The 17414-nt window shown below is 44.8% G+C and overlaps 1 protein-coding gene and 1 long non-coding RNA gene across 4 annotated transcripts in view; both read left to right on the forward strand.

The window, feature by feature from the left end:
• The first annotated feature begins 5286 nt into the window (after window positions 1–5286).
• NFE2L2 (NFE2 like bZIP transcription factor 2) overlaps window positions 5287–17414 on the forward strand; it is a 32746-nt gene continuing 20618 nt past the window's right edge. Inside the window, exon 1 of one of the 2 annotated variants that reach the window (XM_061135559.1) lies at window positions 5287–5418. In XM_061135559.1, coding sequence (XP_060991542.1) covers window positions 5374–5418 — 45 coding nt within the window. In that variant the 5' untranslated portion in view covers window positions 5287–5373. Of the gene's footprint in view, window positions 5419–6433; window positions 6581–17414 lie in introns of those variants that run through there. The other variant, XM_061135560.1, reaches the window with a different exon arrangement.
• LOC133051139 (uncharacterized) lies at window positions 8548–17354 on the forward strand. Of its 2 annotated transcripts, XR_009691785.1 has the most exons (4): window positions 8548–10724; window positions 11490–11596; window positions 14095–14195; window positions 14359–17354. It is a non-coding gene; the product is annotated as an uncharacterized LOC133051139 (long non-coding RNA). The 2 variants fall into 2 exon arrangements; XR_009691784.1 differs by having other exon boundaries at window positions 14095–17354.

Here is a 17414-nt window from a genome sequence, read left to right on the forward strand (position 1 = left end):
ACCTCTTCCAAAAATAAGGTGCTGACATGTAAATAACATTTGCACCTGATGCTTTAGTTCTGGTCCAGTGCTAGATACGCCTTCAAGAGTCCAAATCAATTTGTCTTGCTGGAAGAACATAAGTGTTCTTCTACTCCTGGCTCTGCCAAAAGCTAGTTCTGTGCTCACTGGTAACCACTTCACCTCCTCAATTTCTTCAAATGTAAAAGTAGAGAGCTGGACTAGATCAGGGAGGGAAAACAGATGATATATATTGATATTCCTATCTATCTGTGCCCATGGCAGACATTATTAGTCAATCACTGAAATGTTTCTACCCAAATTAGGAAGCTGCTTCTGAATTCTTTACAGCAAAACATCCTAGGCGGTCACTACCCATCAATTAGAGTTAGCAACCAAAGTAAAACATACTTGCCATCTTTGAGACAGAGTATCTTTAAGGGTCCTTTTAATTCCAATACTACTCAAAGGTCAAAATGAGAGTCTGTGGAAAAACAAACTTGCCATCTTTGAGACAGAGTATCTCTAAGGGTTCTTTTAATTCCAATACTACTCAAAGGTCAAAATGAGAGTCTGCGCCAGAAAGAAGTATGTTGGCAAATCTTACTTCCCTTTTTTACATTCCAGCCTCTGAGTGTTAGAGACTTTGCAAGGCCTGTCCATGAGGATACTCTGCTCTTACACTATTGCATTTTGCCTTTTATTTGTCCAAAATGAAAACAGGTTAGTGGATTTCTCCCCAATTCTGAAAATACATACTGTAAATCTTTGAAAAATCCAGAAAAGTACAAAGATGAAAGTGAGAAGTATCTGATATTCAAAATCCATTATTATTTGGTAACAGCTATGACAGTCTTCCAGTCATAGCTCTCGGCGTGTTTTTCTGTACTCTAATTTCCCCATACAGCAACATTATGTATGAACAACTTTGCACATCACTTGGATCCTACAGTTCTCTATGTACTCTTAACATTCCATCTTTATCTGGGGGCTCCTATTCTGCAGAGCGAAACTTTACAAATATAGCAGCAGATTGAAAGAGCAAAGGATCTTTAGACACTTACTACAACTACACTTAAAGATGTAGTCAAATTCTCCAGGCTCCTCTCTAGTAAACACAGAACAGAAACATTTGTAAATCTTGTGGTTAAAATTCAATTTGAAAATGAAATGGACCCAGTGTCTTAGGAGAAAAGCAAGTGTTCCTCCTTTACCCTTGTACCCCAACACCACTTTTTTTTCCTGCTTATTACTATAAAAGTAATATATGTTTATTTAGGAAAATACAGGCAGGCAAAAATGAGAAAAAATTAAAAGCATTTGTAATCTAATCAGAATAATTGTGGTTAACATTTTGGGATGTGTATGTTTGTCTTTTTTTCCTATGCATATATTTTTATGTAGGTATCAACATACATAATTCAAAAGCACTCTTTTAAACTTCCAGGTTTTTCTCTTTACACACAGCATTGCAGTTCCTATAGAGCACTCATTCTATTGTGAGCAGGAAACTACACGAGTTAACACCGGCTTTGGTAACACACAGCTCTTTGTGTCCGTAGTTTGCACAGTGAGGTGTGCTCACCGAGCAACCAATGTTATGGGTGTGTTTTTAAACTAATACGCCTATCATTTGGAACACTACTGTACTGGAGTTTAGTTTATCCACTGGGCATGATGCTCCTGAAGTTCAAATTCCCTCAGCAGATATTCAGCAAGGATGTTACATAACTGGTATAAATGAGGTCATGTTAGGGCCAAAACCTCTGTATGCATTTATACCTCAATCTACTTAACTGATGGAATATCTGTGTTCCTTAAGTGTATTTGCATAAAGAGAATATCTCACCATCATCTGTCTAATGGTGTGATACTGATACATACTGTGATGAGGTGATTTACTTTGCATGTATCAGTGAAGAAGGTATAACATAGGAAAAATACCTTCTTCATTCACAGGGAGGTCAATTGCTCCCGAGGGTTTGAGACTCTTATTAAACTGCAAAGGAGAAAACTTGTCTTTGATATTCAGTATATGCTGTTTGGTTATCTATTGCTATGAAACAGACCACCCCAAAATGTAGTGGCTAAAAACAATTTATTATAATCTCTCACAATTCTTTGGGCTGACTGGGCTCACCCAGGCAATCTTCTGTGGGTCTTGCTTAGAGTCTGTCATATATGGTTGCAGTCAGATAGTAGCTGGGGCTGAGGTCTCCTGAGGTTCAACTGGGTGGCTAGAAGATCTAGTCTGGTTTCTTCACTCACATGTCTGGTGCCTTGGTTCACATAGCTGCTCTTTCCACTTGAAGTCTCATCCCCCAGGGCTTTTTCCCACAGCCTCTCTTCCCACAAAGATAGTCAGACTTCTTACCTGATGGCTGGCTTCTAAGACTGTAAAATTAAAAGCTGTCAGGCCCTTTTAAAGCTTAGGTGGGGACTTGGCCTAGTGTCACTTCCAGCCTCCTGTAAGTTACAGCAAGTCTCAGGGCCAGTCTTGATGCAACGTGGGGGCTACACAAGCAGAGCAACACGTCAGGAGGGGTAGTTCATTCAGTGCCATCTAGGGAAACTAGCTACTGGATCTGCTCCAATTTAGAATTTTAACAATAATGCCAAGGGAGTTTGGATACTTTCTTGGTGAAACATGGAGTACAATGAAAAGGAGTAAGCAGAGGGAAGAAGCCTCAAGGTGATGGAGGACTTTGAAAACAGTAGGTACTTTCTTGGGTCTTGCAAATTTGGCAGATTAGATCACGGAGAAGGTGAAATAAATGGGTCATTGCATCACTATTACCCAAACTTTGCATAGTTGGAAGGCTTACCTGATGATGCTTGTTTTTTACGACAAATCCGGAACTAAGTATTACAACCTGGTCACACATCTGAAGCGTACCTGGAGGGTTCTCTTTTTAAGGATGGCAACGAACTCAGATATAAATAGAAACATACACAGGTTAGTAGAATGTGAAGCCAATTGAGGGGGAAAATAAAATAGCAAGGAGAGCCTGACAGTAAAATAACTCCCATGGCAACAGGACAAGAAGGGAAAATCAGCATCCTGGAACTTCTCAGTGCATACTAACTGTGCCTTCATGGCACTATATTTAAGTTTAGAGGGCAAGGCCTAGTTTCTCACATGGATATGATCTTGCATCAGAGTTCTGCAAAGACCTGGAACCTCATTGATGTGGGTGGTCCGAGACTAGGGTTCCCTCCTCTTGTGCTGAATCACCATTTAATGCCAAACAGCTTTTTCTTAGCTGTTTGCTTAATTTTTCTTAAACACGTTCAGACTCTTATCATATTGTCCTCCTCCCTTTGAAAATATGTACTCTTCAGGTGCCTGAAATAATATATTCCCAGTAATTGCAGTTTTGCAAAAGTAAAGTTTATTTTATTCAGTCTAAACTCAATGGGAATTGGTTGCCCAACAAGGAAATACCAAATTTTGTAAACCCCTGGAGGGCAGCCATCATGTCCTGTATGACTTTGTTATCGCCTGCCTCCTGGGCTCACTGTCTACCTTCTCCATGTACTAATTTTAATAAGTAACTTGAATTGTTAACAACGTACTCTGGTGCCATTCTTTGATGCAGAAATGTCATTTCATAATGTCTCTGCATGTTCCATGTCAGGTTCACTGTAAATCATTTCTCCTGAGTTTGCTGTTAGTGTGTGGATCATTTTGCAAGCTTCTCACTTAACAGCTGAAAGTTTAATTCAAATTGAAGAAACTTACTTCAGTTACAAGCAATTAATTTAGGCTTCACTTACCTTAAGAAATATTCGAACATATAAATCAACAGATGAATCCTGGGAGTGTCAAATTATGCAACCAGAGAAAGTAACTTCTTTGCAGTTTTGGGGGCGTCCGTCTGCTGTAGTCAGGCTTTTATGGTTTTCTTTTTCTTTTTTTGGCGTCAGGTTTTTGAATGAAATAGTAAAACCCGTGCCAGGCACTGTCTACTCCACCTGGTTTTGCATAATTCTAAGAAGTCAGAAACTGAAAACCAGGCTTGTTAAAGAGCTAGAAAGAGTGCTATTGCATAAGAGAAAACAAAACAAAACCATTTCTCTATTCTTTTTAAAATCATTAAGATTTCACAATATTCCTGTTTTCAAGAACTTGAAGTTTGCTCTGGGCACTGATTACTTTTTAAATAATTGCTTTTAATGTGCAGTGAATAATACACATTCATTGTGGATTTAAAACATACTTAAAGTAACAAAGAGAAAAAAGTCATTCAAGGTCCTGCAACTATTAATATTACTAGTAATATTTTGAAGAACGACTTTTTTTTCCCCTAGGTACATGTTTTCACAGAACGGGTCCACGCTACACAGTTTTATAACTTGTTTTTTTGCGTTTTTATTTTTAAAATCGTATCTCGAGTACGTGAAAACTTCTAGAGGTTATGACACGTTTGTAGTATCGAACGGGGTTAAAAATCGCAATCTGTGGTGTGGCATGGGCACTCTGGTGGGAAGAGAACGCTCCCGGTGGGCAACATCGACCACTCTCCGATCCAAAGAGACGTCTCCGTTTGCCCTCGGCGACTGAAGCCTGGCGAGAGTGCAAGGCGTGGGAGTTAGTGGAAGGCGATCAGGGTGACTGCGAGCACGAGCTCCCCGCGCGGTCCACTTCCCCCCCCCGGCCAGTCCCACTGGCCCCAGCCCCGAGGTGAGCCGGAGCGAGAGGGCAGCTCGCGGTGCGCCGGGCCCGGGTCCCTGCTTCCGGCCCCCACCCCCGGGGCTGGCGCCACTCTCGGGCGGTGGGGAGAGAGAAAGCCGGGCAAGGTTCTGCAAATCCAAAGCAGGGAGGCGCAGCTCCGATACCAGCGCCTTTTCCGGGTCTCCAGGCGTGTTTGTTTCAACTGTTTAAACTGTTTCAAAGCACCCGAACCCCAGCGACCTTCGGCAAACAACTCCAAATCCCGCGGGCGGGGAGCAACGGCTGCATTCGCCGGAAGGGCAAAGTGAGGGCGGAGACCGGGGAGCTACGGGGGCCCTCCTCCCAGCACTCTGCCCGCCCGCAGCCGCCCCCTGGGACCCCCGCCCGCAACTCTTTCCAGCCCCAGGACGGCCAACTTCTTGCGTCAGCCCCGGCGAGGGTGGGGGATTTTCGGAAGCCCTGCCCGCGCGGCCGGCTGGGGAAGGAAGGGCCGGGCTCTTGCCCCGCCTTCGGGGGGCGGGAGGCGGAGCGGGGCGAGAGCCGGGTCGGCGACTCCGGCCAAGTCTGGGAGTAGCGAGTTCCTAGGATCCCCAAAGAGCCGCCGCCGCCGCCACCACTACCGCCGTGTCCGCACCAAGCCTCGGCAGCCGGAACAGGGCAGCCGTCGGGGAGCCTCAGAGCACCGTCCCCAGCTCAGCATGATGGACTTGGAGCTGCCGCCGCCGGGACTGCCGTCCCAGCAGGTGGTGCCAGGACGGGAGCAGGGGCGCGAGGGAGCCGCGGCCCGGGAGGGACAGCCGCGCCAGCCTCTGCCCCTCTGTGGCCGGAGCTCGGACTGCAGCGGCCGCGCGCACGCCGGAGCCGCCGCGCGGGAGCTGGGGCCGGGGGCGGGGGGAGCGGCGACCCGAAGGGTTGCGAGGGGTCTGGGGGCGCGGCCGAATGGTGTGACTGACCACGCGCCCGCAGCCCCCGAGGGCTATAGGGTTGGGGGTGGGGGGCTACGCCAGCGCGCGTGGGGGCGAAGAGCGTCTCTAACCGGGTCCCCGGCCGCCGGAGTTGAGAAACTGGAGCCGCGGCCGGCCCCCTTTTCCGAGTTTGAGCGGCCGGGAGGCAACCGGGCAGGAGAGGGCGGACGCTGGCGGTCTGAGCCGGCGCGGCCCGGCCCTTCCGGGGCTGCGCGGCTCCCCCGCCTCGGAGCCGGCAAAAATGTGCCTAGTCACGGGGCCGCTCTCGGGGGAACTGAGGTCTCCGGGCTGGGACCCGGAACCCCTCCTCTGCCGCTGCCCCTCTGCCCACGACCTCCGCTGGCGCGAGCCGCGGCGCTCTTACCCCACTGAGGGTTCTCCTAGGCAGAGTGATCAATCGGTCCAGCCTTGCGATCTCCCTTAGGCCGCTTGGCGAAAATGCCCAGCTCCAGGAGGAGGTCACCAAGTGCCCAGCGCACTCGGTTTCCCCGACGTACGGCGATCGAACCCTGCCCTGCGCGCCACCTGGCCCCGAGGGAAAGGTTCGGGCTCGTAGAACTCGGAGTCGGCCCCGAGCAAGAAGCCGGCAAGGACGGGCGGGGCGGTGGACTCTGAAGTCCGACGCGGCTGCGCCCCCCACCCCACCCCAGCTCCCCGCGGCTTCTCGGTCCCGGCGCGGTGCCTCCCGCTGGCGCACGCCGCGAGCGTGGTCCCGGCGCCGAGACAGTGGCCGGTTGGCTGTCACGGCGGCCCTCAGTGGGCCCTTTCCTGCTTTGTAGCGTGCAAACCTTGCGGCGCCGGGGCCAAGGGACAAGTTGGAGCTGTTGATCTGTTGCGCAATTGTTATTTTCCCCAGAGCGGCTTTGTCTTTGGATTTAGCGTTTCGGAATTGCAGTTCCAAAATGTGTAAGGCAGGATATTCTGTTCTCTGCTGTCAAGGGTAAGAATTTCGAGTGTAGATTAGCGTTTGTGTTGTTTTTAGGCTGTTACTGAATTTTGTGCTTTGATACATTGTTTCTCTTTTGGGTGCTTTATGTAGTTTTCCTTTTCTGTTTGAGGATTTGCCTCAATTGCTTTCCTAGAATGTTGCTTCTTTTGAGAGGGCAGAGGGTGGGACAGCTGTGTCTCATAAAGCTTTGCTAACAAGTTCTGTAAATGTCGCAAATGTGAAAACAAGTTTCTGTATATATTTTGTAGGGACTTTTTCAAGGAGTAGCTAGTTTTATTTCCAATTTGTGTGTGTGAATGGGTTCTTTGGAAAGATACTTATTCAAGGAAATGTGTAACCTAATAGGAGCGGTAAATATATTTATGCTCTTAAACATGAAGTTTTAGACTAATCCTGAAGTAAGGTTTTGAGTTATTGACAATGTACTGATTGTGCTTTTTTTTCCTTTTGAAGCAGTTTGTCTTGAACTTTCCCCCAGTAATGATTAAGACTGTATTCCTTCCTCCCCACGATATGAAGTAAATTGTGCTTTTTGATTTAGCTGCTGTTCAATCCCTATAGCCATTTCTTTAATAATCTGTATGACCAAAGGATATATAATGCTAATGGACTTTAGTTTTCCCAGATTCAGGAGTGTAGCCTAGAGTGTTATATTACTGAAGTTTTTTTTTTTTTTCCTTAACTATATAATTTAACATTACGTATACAAAAGTGGGGTAAAGCATCTTTACTGCTTTTTCTTTTAAATGTGAACTTTCCAATTATGTTTTTTAAGGTAACTCCCTTTCCACCCTTTGTAATCAGACCTCAGTTTGCATATGTGAAGACTATAAAAGAAAATGGAATAAAATTTAGAGTTAATGTCATGTCTGTAACTAAGATTCATATTAAATCTTTGTAGTCCAAGGAGATTTGGACAGAGTCATAAGTGGATTCTAACCTTTTGTCAAAGAAACACAGGGTGAGAGGTGGTACAGGGGTAAAATTCTTCCCCCTTTGTGCAGAGGAGGTGTTGATGAAGAACAGTAGAGTTTTACATTCTGAATTTCCATTAGCTGGAAAGAACCATCCATTACCCTTTTGAAAGCTGTCTCGGGAGAAAGTATTTTTGCATAAGAGGAATGAAGTTGATCTTGGACTAGATAAGGTAACTTTTAAAGAAAAATGGGGCATCCCTCTCAGCTCCAGAAGGTTGAGCAAAGAACAGCTTGACTTTTTAGATATTTGGAAAAAAACCTCTTGAGAGATTGTTAAAGATTGTAGGAGGATAAAAACATAACTCACATCAGTCTTTCTGCATTAAAAGTAACTTGGGTCATTTTGGACTCTTTCTTGTCAACTTGGGTTTTTATAAACAGTGCTGGGAGGGGAAACCCCCAAATCTGACTTTCTTTAGGATAACCAGGAAGAATTGAAAGCCAAATACATTATTTGTCTTTATTTTTATTCAGGACGAATTATACTTACTTGCATGAGAAAAAGAAACCTCTGTGGACTAGAAGCGCTTTTTTCCCCCTGGAAATTTCCTCTCTACTGGTGGAACACATTTAAAGGGAGTTTTGCATAAATAATATTTCCTCTTTGATTTTTCCTTGATCTGGGGTTAACTTGTCAGTGCAAACTCTTGGATTTAGGAGGAGTTTGGCACTAAGATAATCGCAGATGAGTTATTGGACACTTGTGTGCCAGGCAGTACGATAATTGCTTCACATGCATAATTTCACAGTCAGCCTGTAGGAAATACCGTCTCCAGTTTCTAGGTGAGGAAAGAGGCGTAAAGCAGCCTGGGTCCTAGTTAAAGTGACTCAACTATTGAGTGGCAGAGGTGGGATTCAGACCCTGGTAGAAAGACCCCACTTCCGAAGTGGACCAAGACTAGTTAACTTTAAACAGAAGGAAGCTCTTACACTTGAAAAAATGGACAAATCGAGAAAAACTACGAGAAGGACAGGTAGGAATTTAAAAGATTAATCTTTACACTTTTTCCAGTTACCAAGATATTTAATAACTGTGTTTGTGAGGGGTGAAGTCGACCCTGAATACAGTGAATGTAAATACAACCTGTCATTGGACCTACCATGGGAAACTTTTAAGGAAGACTAAGAGACTAGCGGGGTTTAATTTAGAGAGGCAGGACCATTTCTTAATTTAATAATAGTTTTTAAAATTTCTGATATTTCAGCAGTATCTGAGATTCTGCCTTACATTTTTCAGGGACTGTTTTTCTTTATTAAATCTCTTAGCTCCTGGTGACTTTAATTTTATTTGCCTTGTTAGGTGGTACATTCTCCTGTTCCACTGGCTTTTTTTGTCTGGAAACAGTTGTCAAAAATAAGTTTGGTAGTGAAGATGTTTGGTAGTGAATATGGTGAAGAGTGGGACAGACAGGGTTAAACCTGGTTGAAGGAAAGTGGAGAGAATGGGGAGAAGTTGAGTTGAAAACAACTAGTGGAAACCTGTTGGTTCAAATTAAACACTAATCTCCTGTTTTGGCATTTCTGAATTGAAGCAGGCATAAGGGCTCAAATCTGTCTAATTGAAGCTTTCTTGGGGTTTTGTGAAGAGTACATTTCAAAATTAAATACTTTATTTCTTAGTCCTTATCTTTAAACAGATTGTTCTCGGAATTATTATTGTCTTTGTTTGTCTGAGTTAAGGATGCTGCAGGGTTTTTAGGATTCAGTGGATAATTTGCCTAAAAATTAATCTGACAACTCCCAGTATATTTAAAAAGCCTGGCCCGGCCACTTCTGAGAGTTTGCTGGAATCTGTTGTTGCACAGCAGGGTTGTCGTTCTTTGGTTGCTAAGCTGTGTCAGACTTTGCGACCCCATGGACTGTAGCCCAGCGGGGTCCTCTGTCCATGGGATTTCCCAGGCAAGAATACTGAAGTGGGTTGCCATTTCCTTCTCCAGGGGATCTTCTTGATTCAGGGATCGAACCCCTGTCTCCTGCATTGGCAGGCACCTTCTTTCCCACTGAGCCACCGGGGAAGCCCACACAGCAGGGTATAGGAGGATAAATGCGCTAAAGGCGATATTCAGCCAGCTTCCTTCACCAGTGGCTATATGTTTTAAGTTTACTGGAGAATGGAGAATAGAGTTTATATTTTGATAATAAGATTTCTATGAGTTTTAAAAATGTAATTACCAGCTGCTTTTAAATATGCCCTAACAGACATTTTAGGGGCTCTAAGATACAGACCAAGGCTTCTTTCATTGATAATGAAAGATAATTGATAATTTCATTTTCTGGAAATGAAAGCAAAAAATACGTTCAAGTGTATAACATTCCCCAAAAGTATTATTGGAAAAAGACAAGTGTTCTTAAACTAACTTTCCCCGCCAAGACAAAGCAAGATTGCAAACAAAATCCTGTCTTGCCTAAAGTTGGGTTTTCTCTGTGTCAGCCCCTGCCACAGTAAACACTTTTTAACTATCGTTATGAAGAATTTCAGGAACACTGAGGGTTGGAAGCACTTTTTGTTAAATTGGAGTGTAATTGCTTTACAATATTGTGTTCGTTTCTGCTGTTCAACAGTGTGAATCAGCTGTAAGTATACATATGTCCCCTCCCTCTTGGGCCTCCCTCCCTTCTCACCCCTAGGTCATCCCAGAGCGCCACGCTGAGCTTCCTGGCATATGTCCTATGACACCTTCAGAGCCTTATAAAATCTTTCTCTGTGCGTGAGCATTTAAGTTTATTTGGCCCAAACTGTGGTAGAAGTGAAGACAAAGCCAGGACATAAGAGATACTTAGAGTACCAAATCCATCCTTTAAAGAGCTTGTTGATAATTGAAAGTCACTATCATTCATCAGCAGCCTGTATTTTGCTTTTGCTGTTGTTGTTGTTTGGGTGTTTTGGAGCTCTTAATGGCTTGTGGGGATCTTCCCTGACCAGAGATTGAACCCAGGCAAGCAGCAAAAGCCCTGAATCCTAACCACTCAGGCCACCAGGGGATTCCCAACAGCCTGTATCCTGAAGGATTGAAAAAAACGCCCTGGCAGTGCTAAGTTAGTCATGCTTTTTCTCACAAAGTTGGATAATTGAGACTCCCAGCCCTGTGATACTGACAGCATACTGATGAGATCCAGCCTCTCCATTGCTTTTCTTCAAATCAGAGAAGAATAATTGGGTAAGAAAAGAAAACTGTCAGGTCACTTTGGCTTTGAAGCCTTCTTTCAAACTTAAGAGTTTATTTTCTGCATTAGGCAGTTCTCTTTAATCACTTTTAAAAATCTCCAATACCTGTCTTATGTATGTATCTGTTCTTTTCCTCTACAATTCACTTATAAGTTCCTTGAGAGCTGGGCATAGAATTTATATTCGTCTCTTCTTTAAATAGATTTAAGAGATATAAGCCCCATACTATACAGTCCACCCATTTAAAGTGGACACTTAGGTGACTGGGTGTATTCAGATTGGTACAGCCATCACCACAGTCAATTTTAGAACGTTTTCATCACCCCAGGAAGAAACCTCATACCCATTAGCAGTCACCCCCCCATTTCCCTTCAGCTCTCTTAGTTCCTAGTAACCACTCATTATATGCTTATCTCTATGGATTTGTCTCCTGGATATTTCATATAAATGGACTCATAGCCTGGGTGGTTCTGTGTGACTGGCTTCTTTAACTTCACATGTTTACATAGTTTGACCAAATTGTATCATATATCAGGACTTTGTACATTTTATTGCTGAATACTGTTCCATTATGTGGATACACTGCATTTTATTTGTCCCCTCCTCAGTTCATGGACATTTGGGATGTTTCTACTTTATATATATTTTTGCTCCTGATAGCAGTGATTCTTAAAATGTGCTGTGTGTTAGAGTTGCCACCCGTATTTAAAATACTGATGTCCAGGCCATATGTCTCATTAAATTAAAATGTCTGCAGGTGGGGCATCAGTATCTTTTTCAAACCTCTGAAGGAATTCCATCATGCAAGTAGATTGAGAACCAGTGTTCTGGAGGAGTTGGCACGGTGCTTGGTACCCGTGGCAGGTATGTCTATAGGGATTTAGAAAATCTGGTTAGGATGTTGCTTAATTCATGAAAGGAAGTGTTTTTATGTTTGATCCCCGACCTTCACAGCCTTAAGATTAATAACCTACATCTGAGAACTGTGTTTAAGGCACCTGGTGAATGTTTGAAATTCAGCAAATATAAATTGAGCTCTGTAATCCCTCATGGAGATTTGGGTGATAATTTTAGTAGAATTCCTCTGTTTGGTCAGGAGTGTGGTGACTGATAACCTGCAGTAGATTATTTGGGAATCATGTAGAGAAGACAGTGAGGACCAGTGTGAGGCACTGGGGAGGATGGAGAGCCTGGAAGCTGGGGTGCAGTATTGCCTCCCCCCACAAAGCTCTGAGCTCTGCATTCCTGGGCCTCCTTATCTTCCTCCAGTAAAGAAACAAACGCTTCAATCTGGGACTCCCCTGGCAGTCCAGAGGCAAAGGCTCCAAGCTCCCAGTGCAGGGGGCCTGGGGTCAGTCCTTGGTCAGGGAGCTAGATCTCACCTGCCACAACGAAGAATCTGCATGCTACAGCTAAAAGATTTCTCTGTGCCAGAACTAAGACCCAGCATGGCCAAATAAATAAATATTTAAAAACAAAAACTTCAATCTACAAGGCCACCTTTAGCAACTCAGCTTTTTGATTCTGTGTATATGCTTTGTAAAGTCAACTTTATATTCTGACCACAGTGGCTACCATTTGTACTTAGCTGGATGGTTTCTGGTTTACACATTTGGAAACTAGGGCTAACTTCTGAATTGTTTGCGAGTTTGTGTGTGTGTGTGTGTGTGTGTGTGTACGTGTGTGTTGTGCGTCACACTCGAGGGTATGGTTCAGGGTCTTCTGACACTGTCTCAGCCCTGCCTTGGGACAGCGTGGGAACAGGCCCAGCAGGGAGCTCCAAGCCAGCACCCATTTCTTTCAGTCTTTGGGCTCCTCTTTTGTGCAGCCCAGATCCAGTCTCTCCCAGGCCATCACCCAGTGGAGGGGTACATTTAGTCTTCCTTTGAGAGCTGTCTGCTTTTCTAACTCTAGTCATCAGTAGTTTGAAATTCTTTTAATATGTCCCTCCTATTATTGCTTTAAGATTGAAAAAGCAGTACTGTTCTTTCACTTATTTTGTGCTGAATGATATACATATGTGTTTAAAGTATTGATACCTTAAAACGGAAGAGTTTTGGTGTTAACACTTAGGCTGTCTGCAGCGCATACTTGTATTCCAGTGAGTGATCCTTCCTATTAAATGCCATTTCCCTCCTTTGCAGGATGGAGCCGATGTTCAGGGTGGGTAATACCACTCCACCCCGCGTGTTTGTGTGGGGGGCACAGACACTGTTAATTGTATGGAGGTGGCCTGCTGATAAACAGTATAGAAATTTGCCTTACTTCAGATTTGACAGCCTTTTGTCTGCTCTGCTTCAGCACAGAATTGTAATATCACCCGTGGAGGCAGAGCCCAGCCTATCCCCAGGGAATTCTGAGGGATTAGACTGCAGGGAGCAAGGATTGGTCCGGTTTTGTGGCCTTCTGTGAACAGCCTAGGAACAGAGGTGTGACCCTGGTGGACTGACTGTGCTTGTCCCAGGGTCAGCTTAAGAACATGTGCATTTTGCTGCTTGCTTTTACATTCCTAGAGCAAGCGAGTCTTGCTACTATGGCTAGAGAGTATTGAAGAACCCTGAATTTCTTTGACCTAGCCAAAAAAAGAATTTTTTTAATCCTTACAATCCTGGTAGTGAAAACCACCAAAAATCAAAACTGTCATTTTTTTTCCTTGCACTAGGAAAAATGGTCAGTTTTGGAAGACGTCATTTTGTTCTTGGGGCTTCTCAATGAGACATGATTAAAATGGACATTGAGAAACCAACTCCAGAGGACAAGAACCAACCAGGGCAGTGAATTTAGTGCTGGCCTGGCTGCTCTCGTACCCTCAGCTCCTGTGTTCTTCCTCCTTTGGTTCCAGAGCTGAGACCAGGCGGAGACTAAGAACCAAACTGTGGGTTCAGGTTCTTTCTTTCCCTGCAGAGACAAAGGTTCACCATGTGCTAGAAACTTCTTTACCAAGCTGCATGTTTGGGAGAATCCTTGGGGCAGTGGAGATCCCAGGTTACCTTTCAGTTGGAAAAAAGTTCTGGAAGTAAAGGGGGAGAGGTGGGGAGGAAAACTAGTTTAAAAGATTCCTCGTAGTGAACCCAGGAGGGATGCGGCTTTTTGGTCTCTTCTGTAACTCTTTGATTTGCTCCTCAATGCGCATCTTGTGCCTGGGTCCTTCACGTGAGAAAAGGGAAAAGCATTGGGGACATTCTGCTGTGTTTACGTTCATTATCTTTAGTTCTTGAAATCACCCTGTTAAGGTAGGTTTGTTGCTACTGAGAAAATTCTTTGGAGAGGCTAAGCAGCAGTCCAGAGCTTAAACAGTTTAAGAACTAGACAGCACAACTACTTCAAGCAGAAGGATTTTATATAAGAAATTAATTATATAGGTGAGCCGAGAAACCAGCCAGCCAGCCTCAGGAAGCCACTTGCCAGTCCCGGCGCTGGAGGGGCAGAGAGAACAGGTGGAACTCCAGGAGCTGGGACCACGGTGAGAGGGGCTCTGCCTCCCATCCTCAACCTCTCTCCCTCTCCCAGAGCCTTGGTGGGATGTCGTTGGGAAGGGAGCCTGGGGATGGCGCAGGGGCAGAATGGGGAAAGGATCTGGAAAGTGTTAGTCTCTCAGTCATGTCCAACTCTTTGTGACCCCATAGATCGTAGCCCACCAGGCTCTTCTGTCCATGGAATTCTCCAGGCAAGAATCCTGGAGTGGGCTGCCATGAGGCCACAGGCAAATGACCCAAGCAGTCACGTAGCTGATAAGAACTGGAGCCGGGACGGGAACACTCTTTGCTGTCAAAGTCCTTGGACTTCTCTCCAAACCATCTTCTTTTCAGAAAGCTTAGACCAGACCTAGTGCTTTGCCTTTGGGGCACGTGTCACACCTGCTTAGGGGCAAGTGGCATGGGCATCCCATAGACCGCCGTGCATTTGTGCTGTGTGTTCCTTCTGGTGAGTGGAGCGCACCACGTGTGACCACAGAGTAACTCGAAAAAGTGGAATGTTAGAAACTCCTCTCAAGAGCACAGATGGAGGCTCTAGTCGGGGAGTTCCCAGACTCGATAAGCATTCCCACTATTGTTGTTTCTGTGCCTCTGCCCCCATGGGGTGCCTCCGAGATGCCACGGCAGGATTGATTATACATACAAGTTTTTGGTGTTGCTGAAGGACTTGGGCCTCTGGGTCTGAACTTGGGGGGAGGAGGTTCAGAAAAGAGGGAAAGTATCTAAGAAGAGCAGAGGGAACCTCGCATCTCTTCCACTGCTCCTGATTAATGAAGCCTTTTCTCCCCAGAGAGATGTGGGTGGATATGGTCCCCCTTTCCTCTGCCCCGTGAGACTGGGAAGTCTGTGGCCCCGCAGGGCGTGGCGCTTGCGCTGAGCTGGGGTCTCCATTCAGGCTGCAGTGATGGTGTGGGTGCTGGCCAAGATGATAATGGAGACCGAGGGGGCAGTCTTTCAGTTCGCTTCAAGTCACAGTGCACTTGCAGCGTTGTGAAGAGAACCAGCCTTTAGATGTGTGAAGACATCGGAATACAGGCAACTGGCAATTTCAGGAGGAAGAAAAGGAGAAAAGAAAATGAACATTTACTGAACAGCTGTTAGCACTGTACTCGGTCCTGGACGCGTTCTCTCTTACTGGGTCTTGACGATAAATCTGTGTGGATGGGCTGTTAACCCCTTTTTTACAGACAAGGAAACCTATTCAAAGAGGTAAGGTAACTTGTCCAAGGCCATGTTACTCTCGCTGGCAGCGCAGGGATTTAGAAAGTGTAATCACTGCCGTCCCTCCTTTCTTTCTTTGCTTCCTTGTCTCATGATTCTGGGTGTTTTGTTAGATGCTAAAGCATGAAGGGCTTCTCTACAAAGATTGATAAGTTTGTTCTCAGGAAACCACAGGATATTCCTTGTTCTTCGCACGGAGGCCCACTGCCTCCTCAGATGGCAGCCTGTTCACTCCTCCTTTTCTGAGCTGGAAGGGGTTAGTGGGAGAGAGAACGCAGAAAGTGAGGAAAGTTCTAGAAACCAGAGGGACCAAGTATATTTTATTTACTCAGTGTCTGTACCAGCTCCTTTAAAACAGAACAGTTTTATCTGAACCATTGATGGTTACCACTGATATTTACCCTTTCTCCAGCCCATGGCTGCAGGGGCTGGTCCTAAAAGATAAGCTAAACGTTTTTAAAAATTTCAAGGTGACATTAAAAGTCATATGCCATGTCTCTCTGGGTCTTGACTGTGTTTTCTGCCCAGTACGTTTTGAAGTAGCTTGGGAAGATAGTAAAGGAAGCTATAGAACAGCTGAAGAGGTTGAGTTATTGTGGTGATAGATTGATGGTTTAGAAACGAAGTCTAGAATAGGGAGGGAGGCAAGGTTGCCCACTTTCTTATCCTTTTCCTGACCATCAGCTTGAGGGAAAACAGCTTAGTGTCCTCTCAGAAAATATACTTAATCTGCATTTATATTGAATTAATTGTTATGTTATCCAATTGACAAAATTCCCTAATGCATATTGGAGAATACTATCGTATCTGTTCTCTCAAACTCAGTTTTATTGTTAACTTGAAGGAGTGTGTTTTTCAGATTCTTGAGGCATAATATTTTTGTTTTTAATCAAGTACCCAAAGAATAATTTGAAGTTGATTTTTCTGTGACTAGTAGCTGTGGTTATAAGTGATATTAAATATGAAACCTTTGTGAACATAAGTAATTCTTTAACCCCAGACACCTTAGATACACAATGAAAATACTGAATTCTAAGCCTAACTCTAACTTATTCATTCCACAAATATTTATAAGGTGGTAACACACCCTAGGGAACTTTCAGGGCATGAAGTTGTTTTAATCATCCAAGATAATGTGGCAAATATATTGTCCTCCTTGAAGGACATTTGCTTCTCAAACTGCCTCTCCTCCTAATTAATCAGTCCCTTTGTTCTTTGTACACCTGGGTTTTAGGGCAGGGCATGTTTCAATACTTAATGAGTATAAATTAATCTATCTCTCCTGACTAAGGTATGACCTCCTGTAGGGTAGGGATGTGTCAGAGTCATTTTCGTAACTCTGGCGGCTGGCACCATGCCCGGTGCTTATTTAATAGTAGTTGTTCAGCAAATGTGAGGCCGTGTCTGTTACTGCCCTCTCGGAACTCGGTATTTTTAACCTGGGGTAGATGAAAGGACAGAGGAGAAAATGTCACTTCCAACTGAGATGCTCAGAGAGGACATCCTGGAGGAGGTAGCAGTATATCTAGTTTGTTTTTTGCTTTTTTTTTTTTTTCAAGCTGGTAAGATTTGTTTTGGTTCAAACTGCCGTTGGAAGCCAGAGGAAGCGTGCGGGCGTGAACTGGCCTGTGTCCGTGTGTTGGGTCACTAGGGCTAAAAAGGTGAGCGTGGGGCTGGCTGCAGAGGGCCTTCGGTGCCCAAGTGTGGTGTTTCAGACTTATATGAGGCATCTGGAAATCACGGGAGGTTTTGGAAAGGGTAAGACACATGAGCTGGGTGTGGCAGGAAGTTTATTATGGCCTCTGCTTGGGCAGGTTAGGGGCAGAGAGATGCTGATACGTTGGCATCAGCCCAGCACTGAGGATCTGTAATTAATACTCCAGTTTGTACCTCCTTTGTTAGCGTTTTAAGAAATTTTTTAACCCGCCGCCACCCCCCCCCCCCCCCCGATTTTAAAGAAGGGAGTAGAGTTTTCTCTTTCCATT

Source organism: Dama dama, chromosome 33, assembly GCF_033118175.1.
Source record: "Dama dama isolate Ldn47 chromosome 33, ASM3311817v1, whole genome shotgun sequence".
Classification (NCBI taxonomy): Eukaryota; Metazoa; Chordata; class Mammalia; order Artiodactyla; family Cervidae; genus Dama; species Dama dama.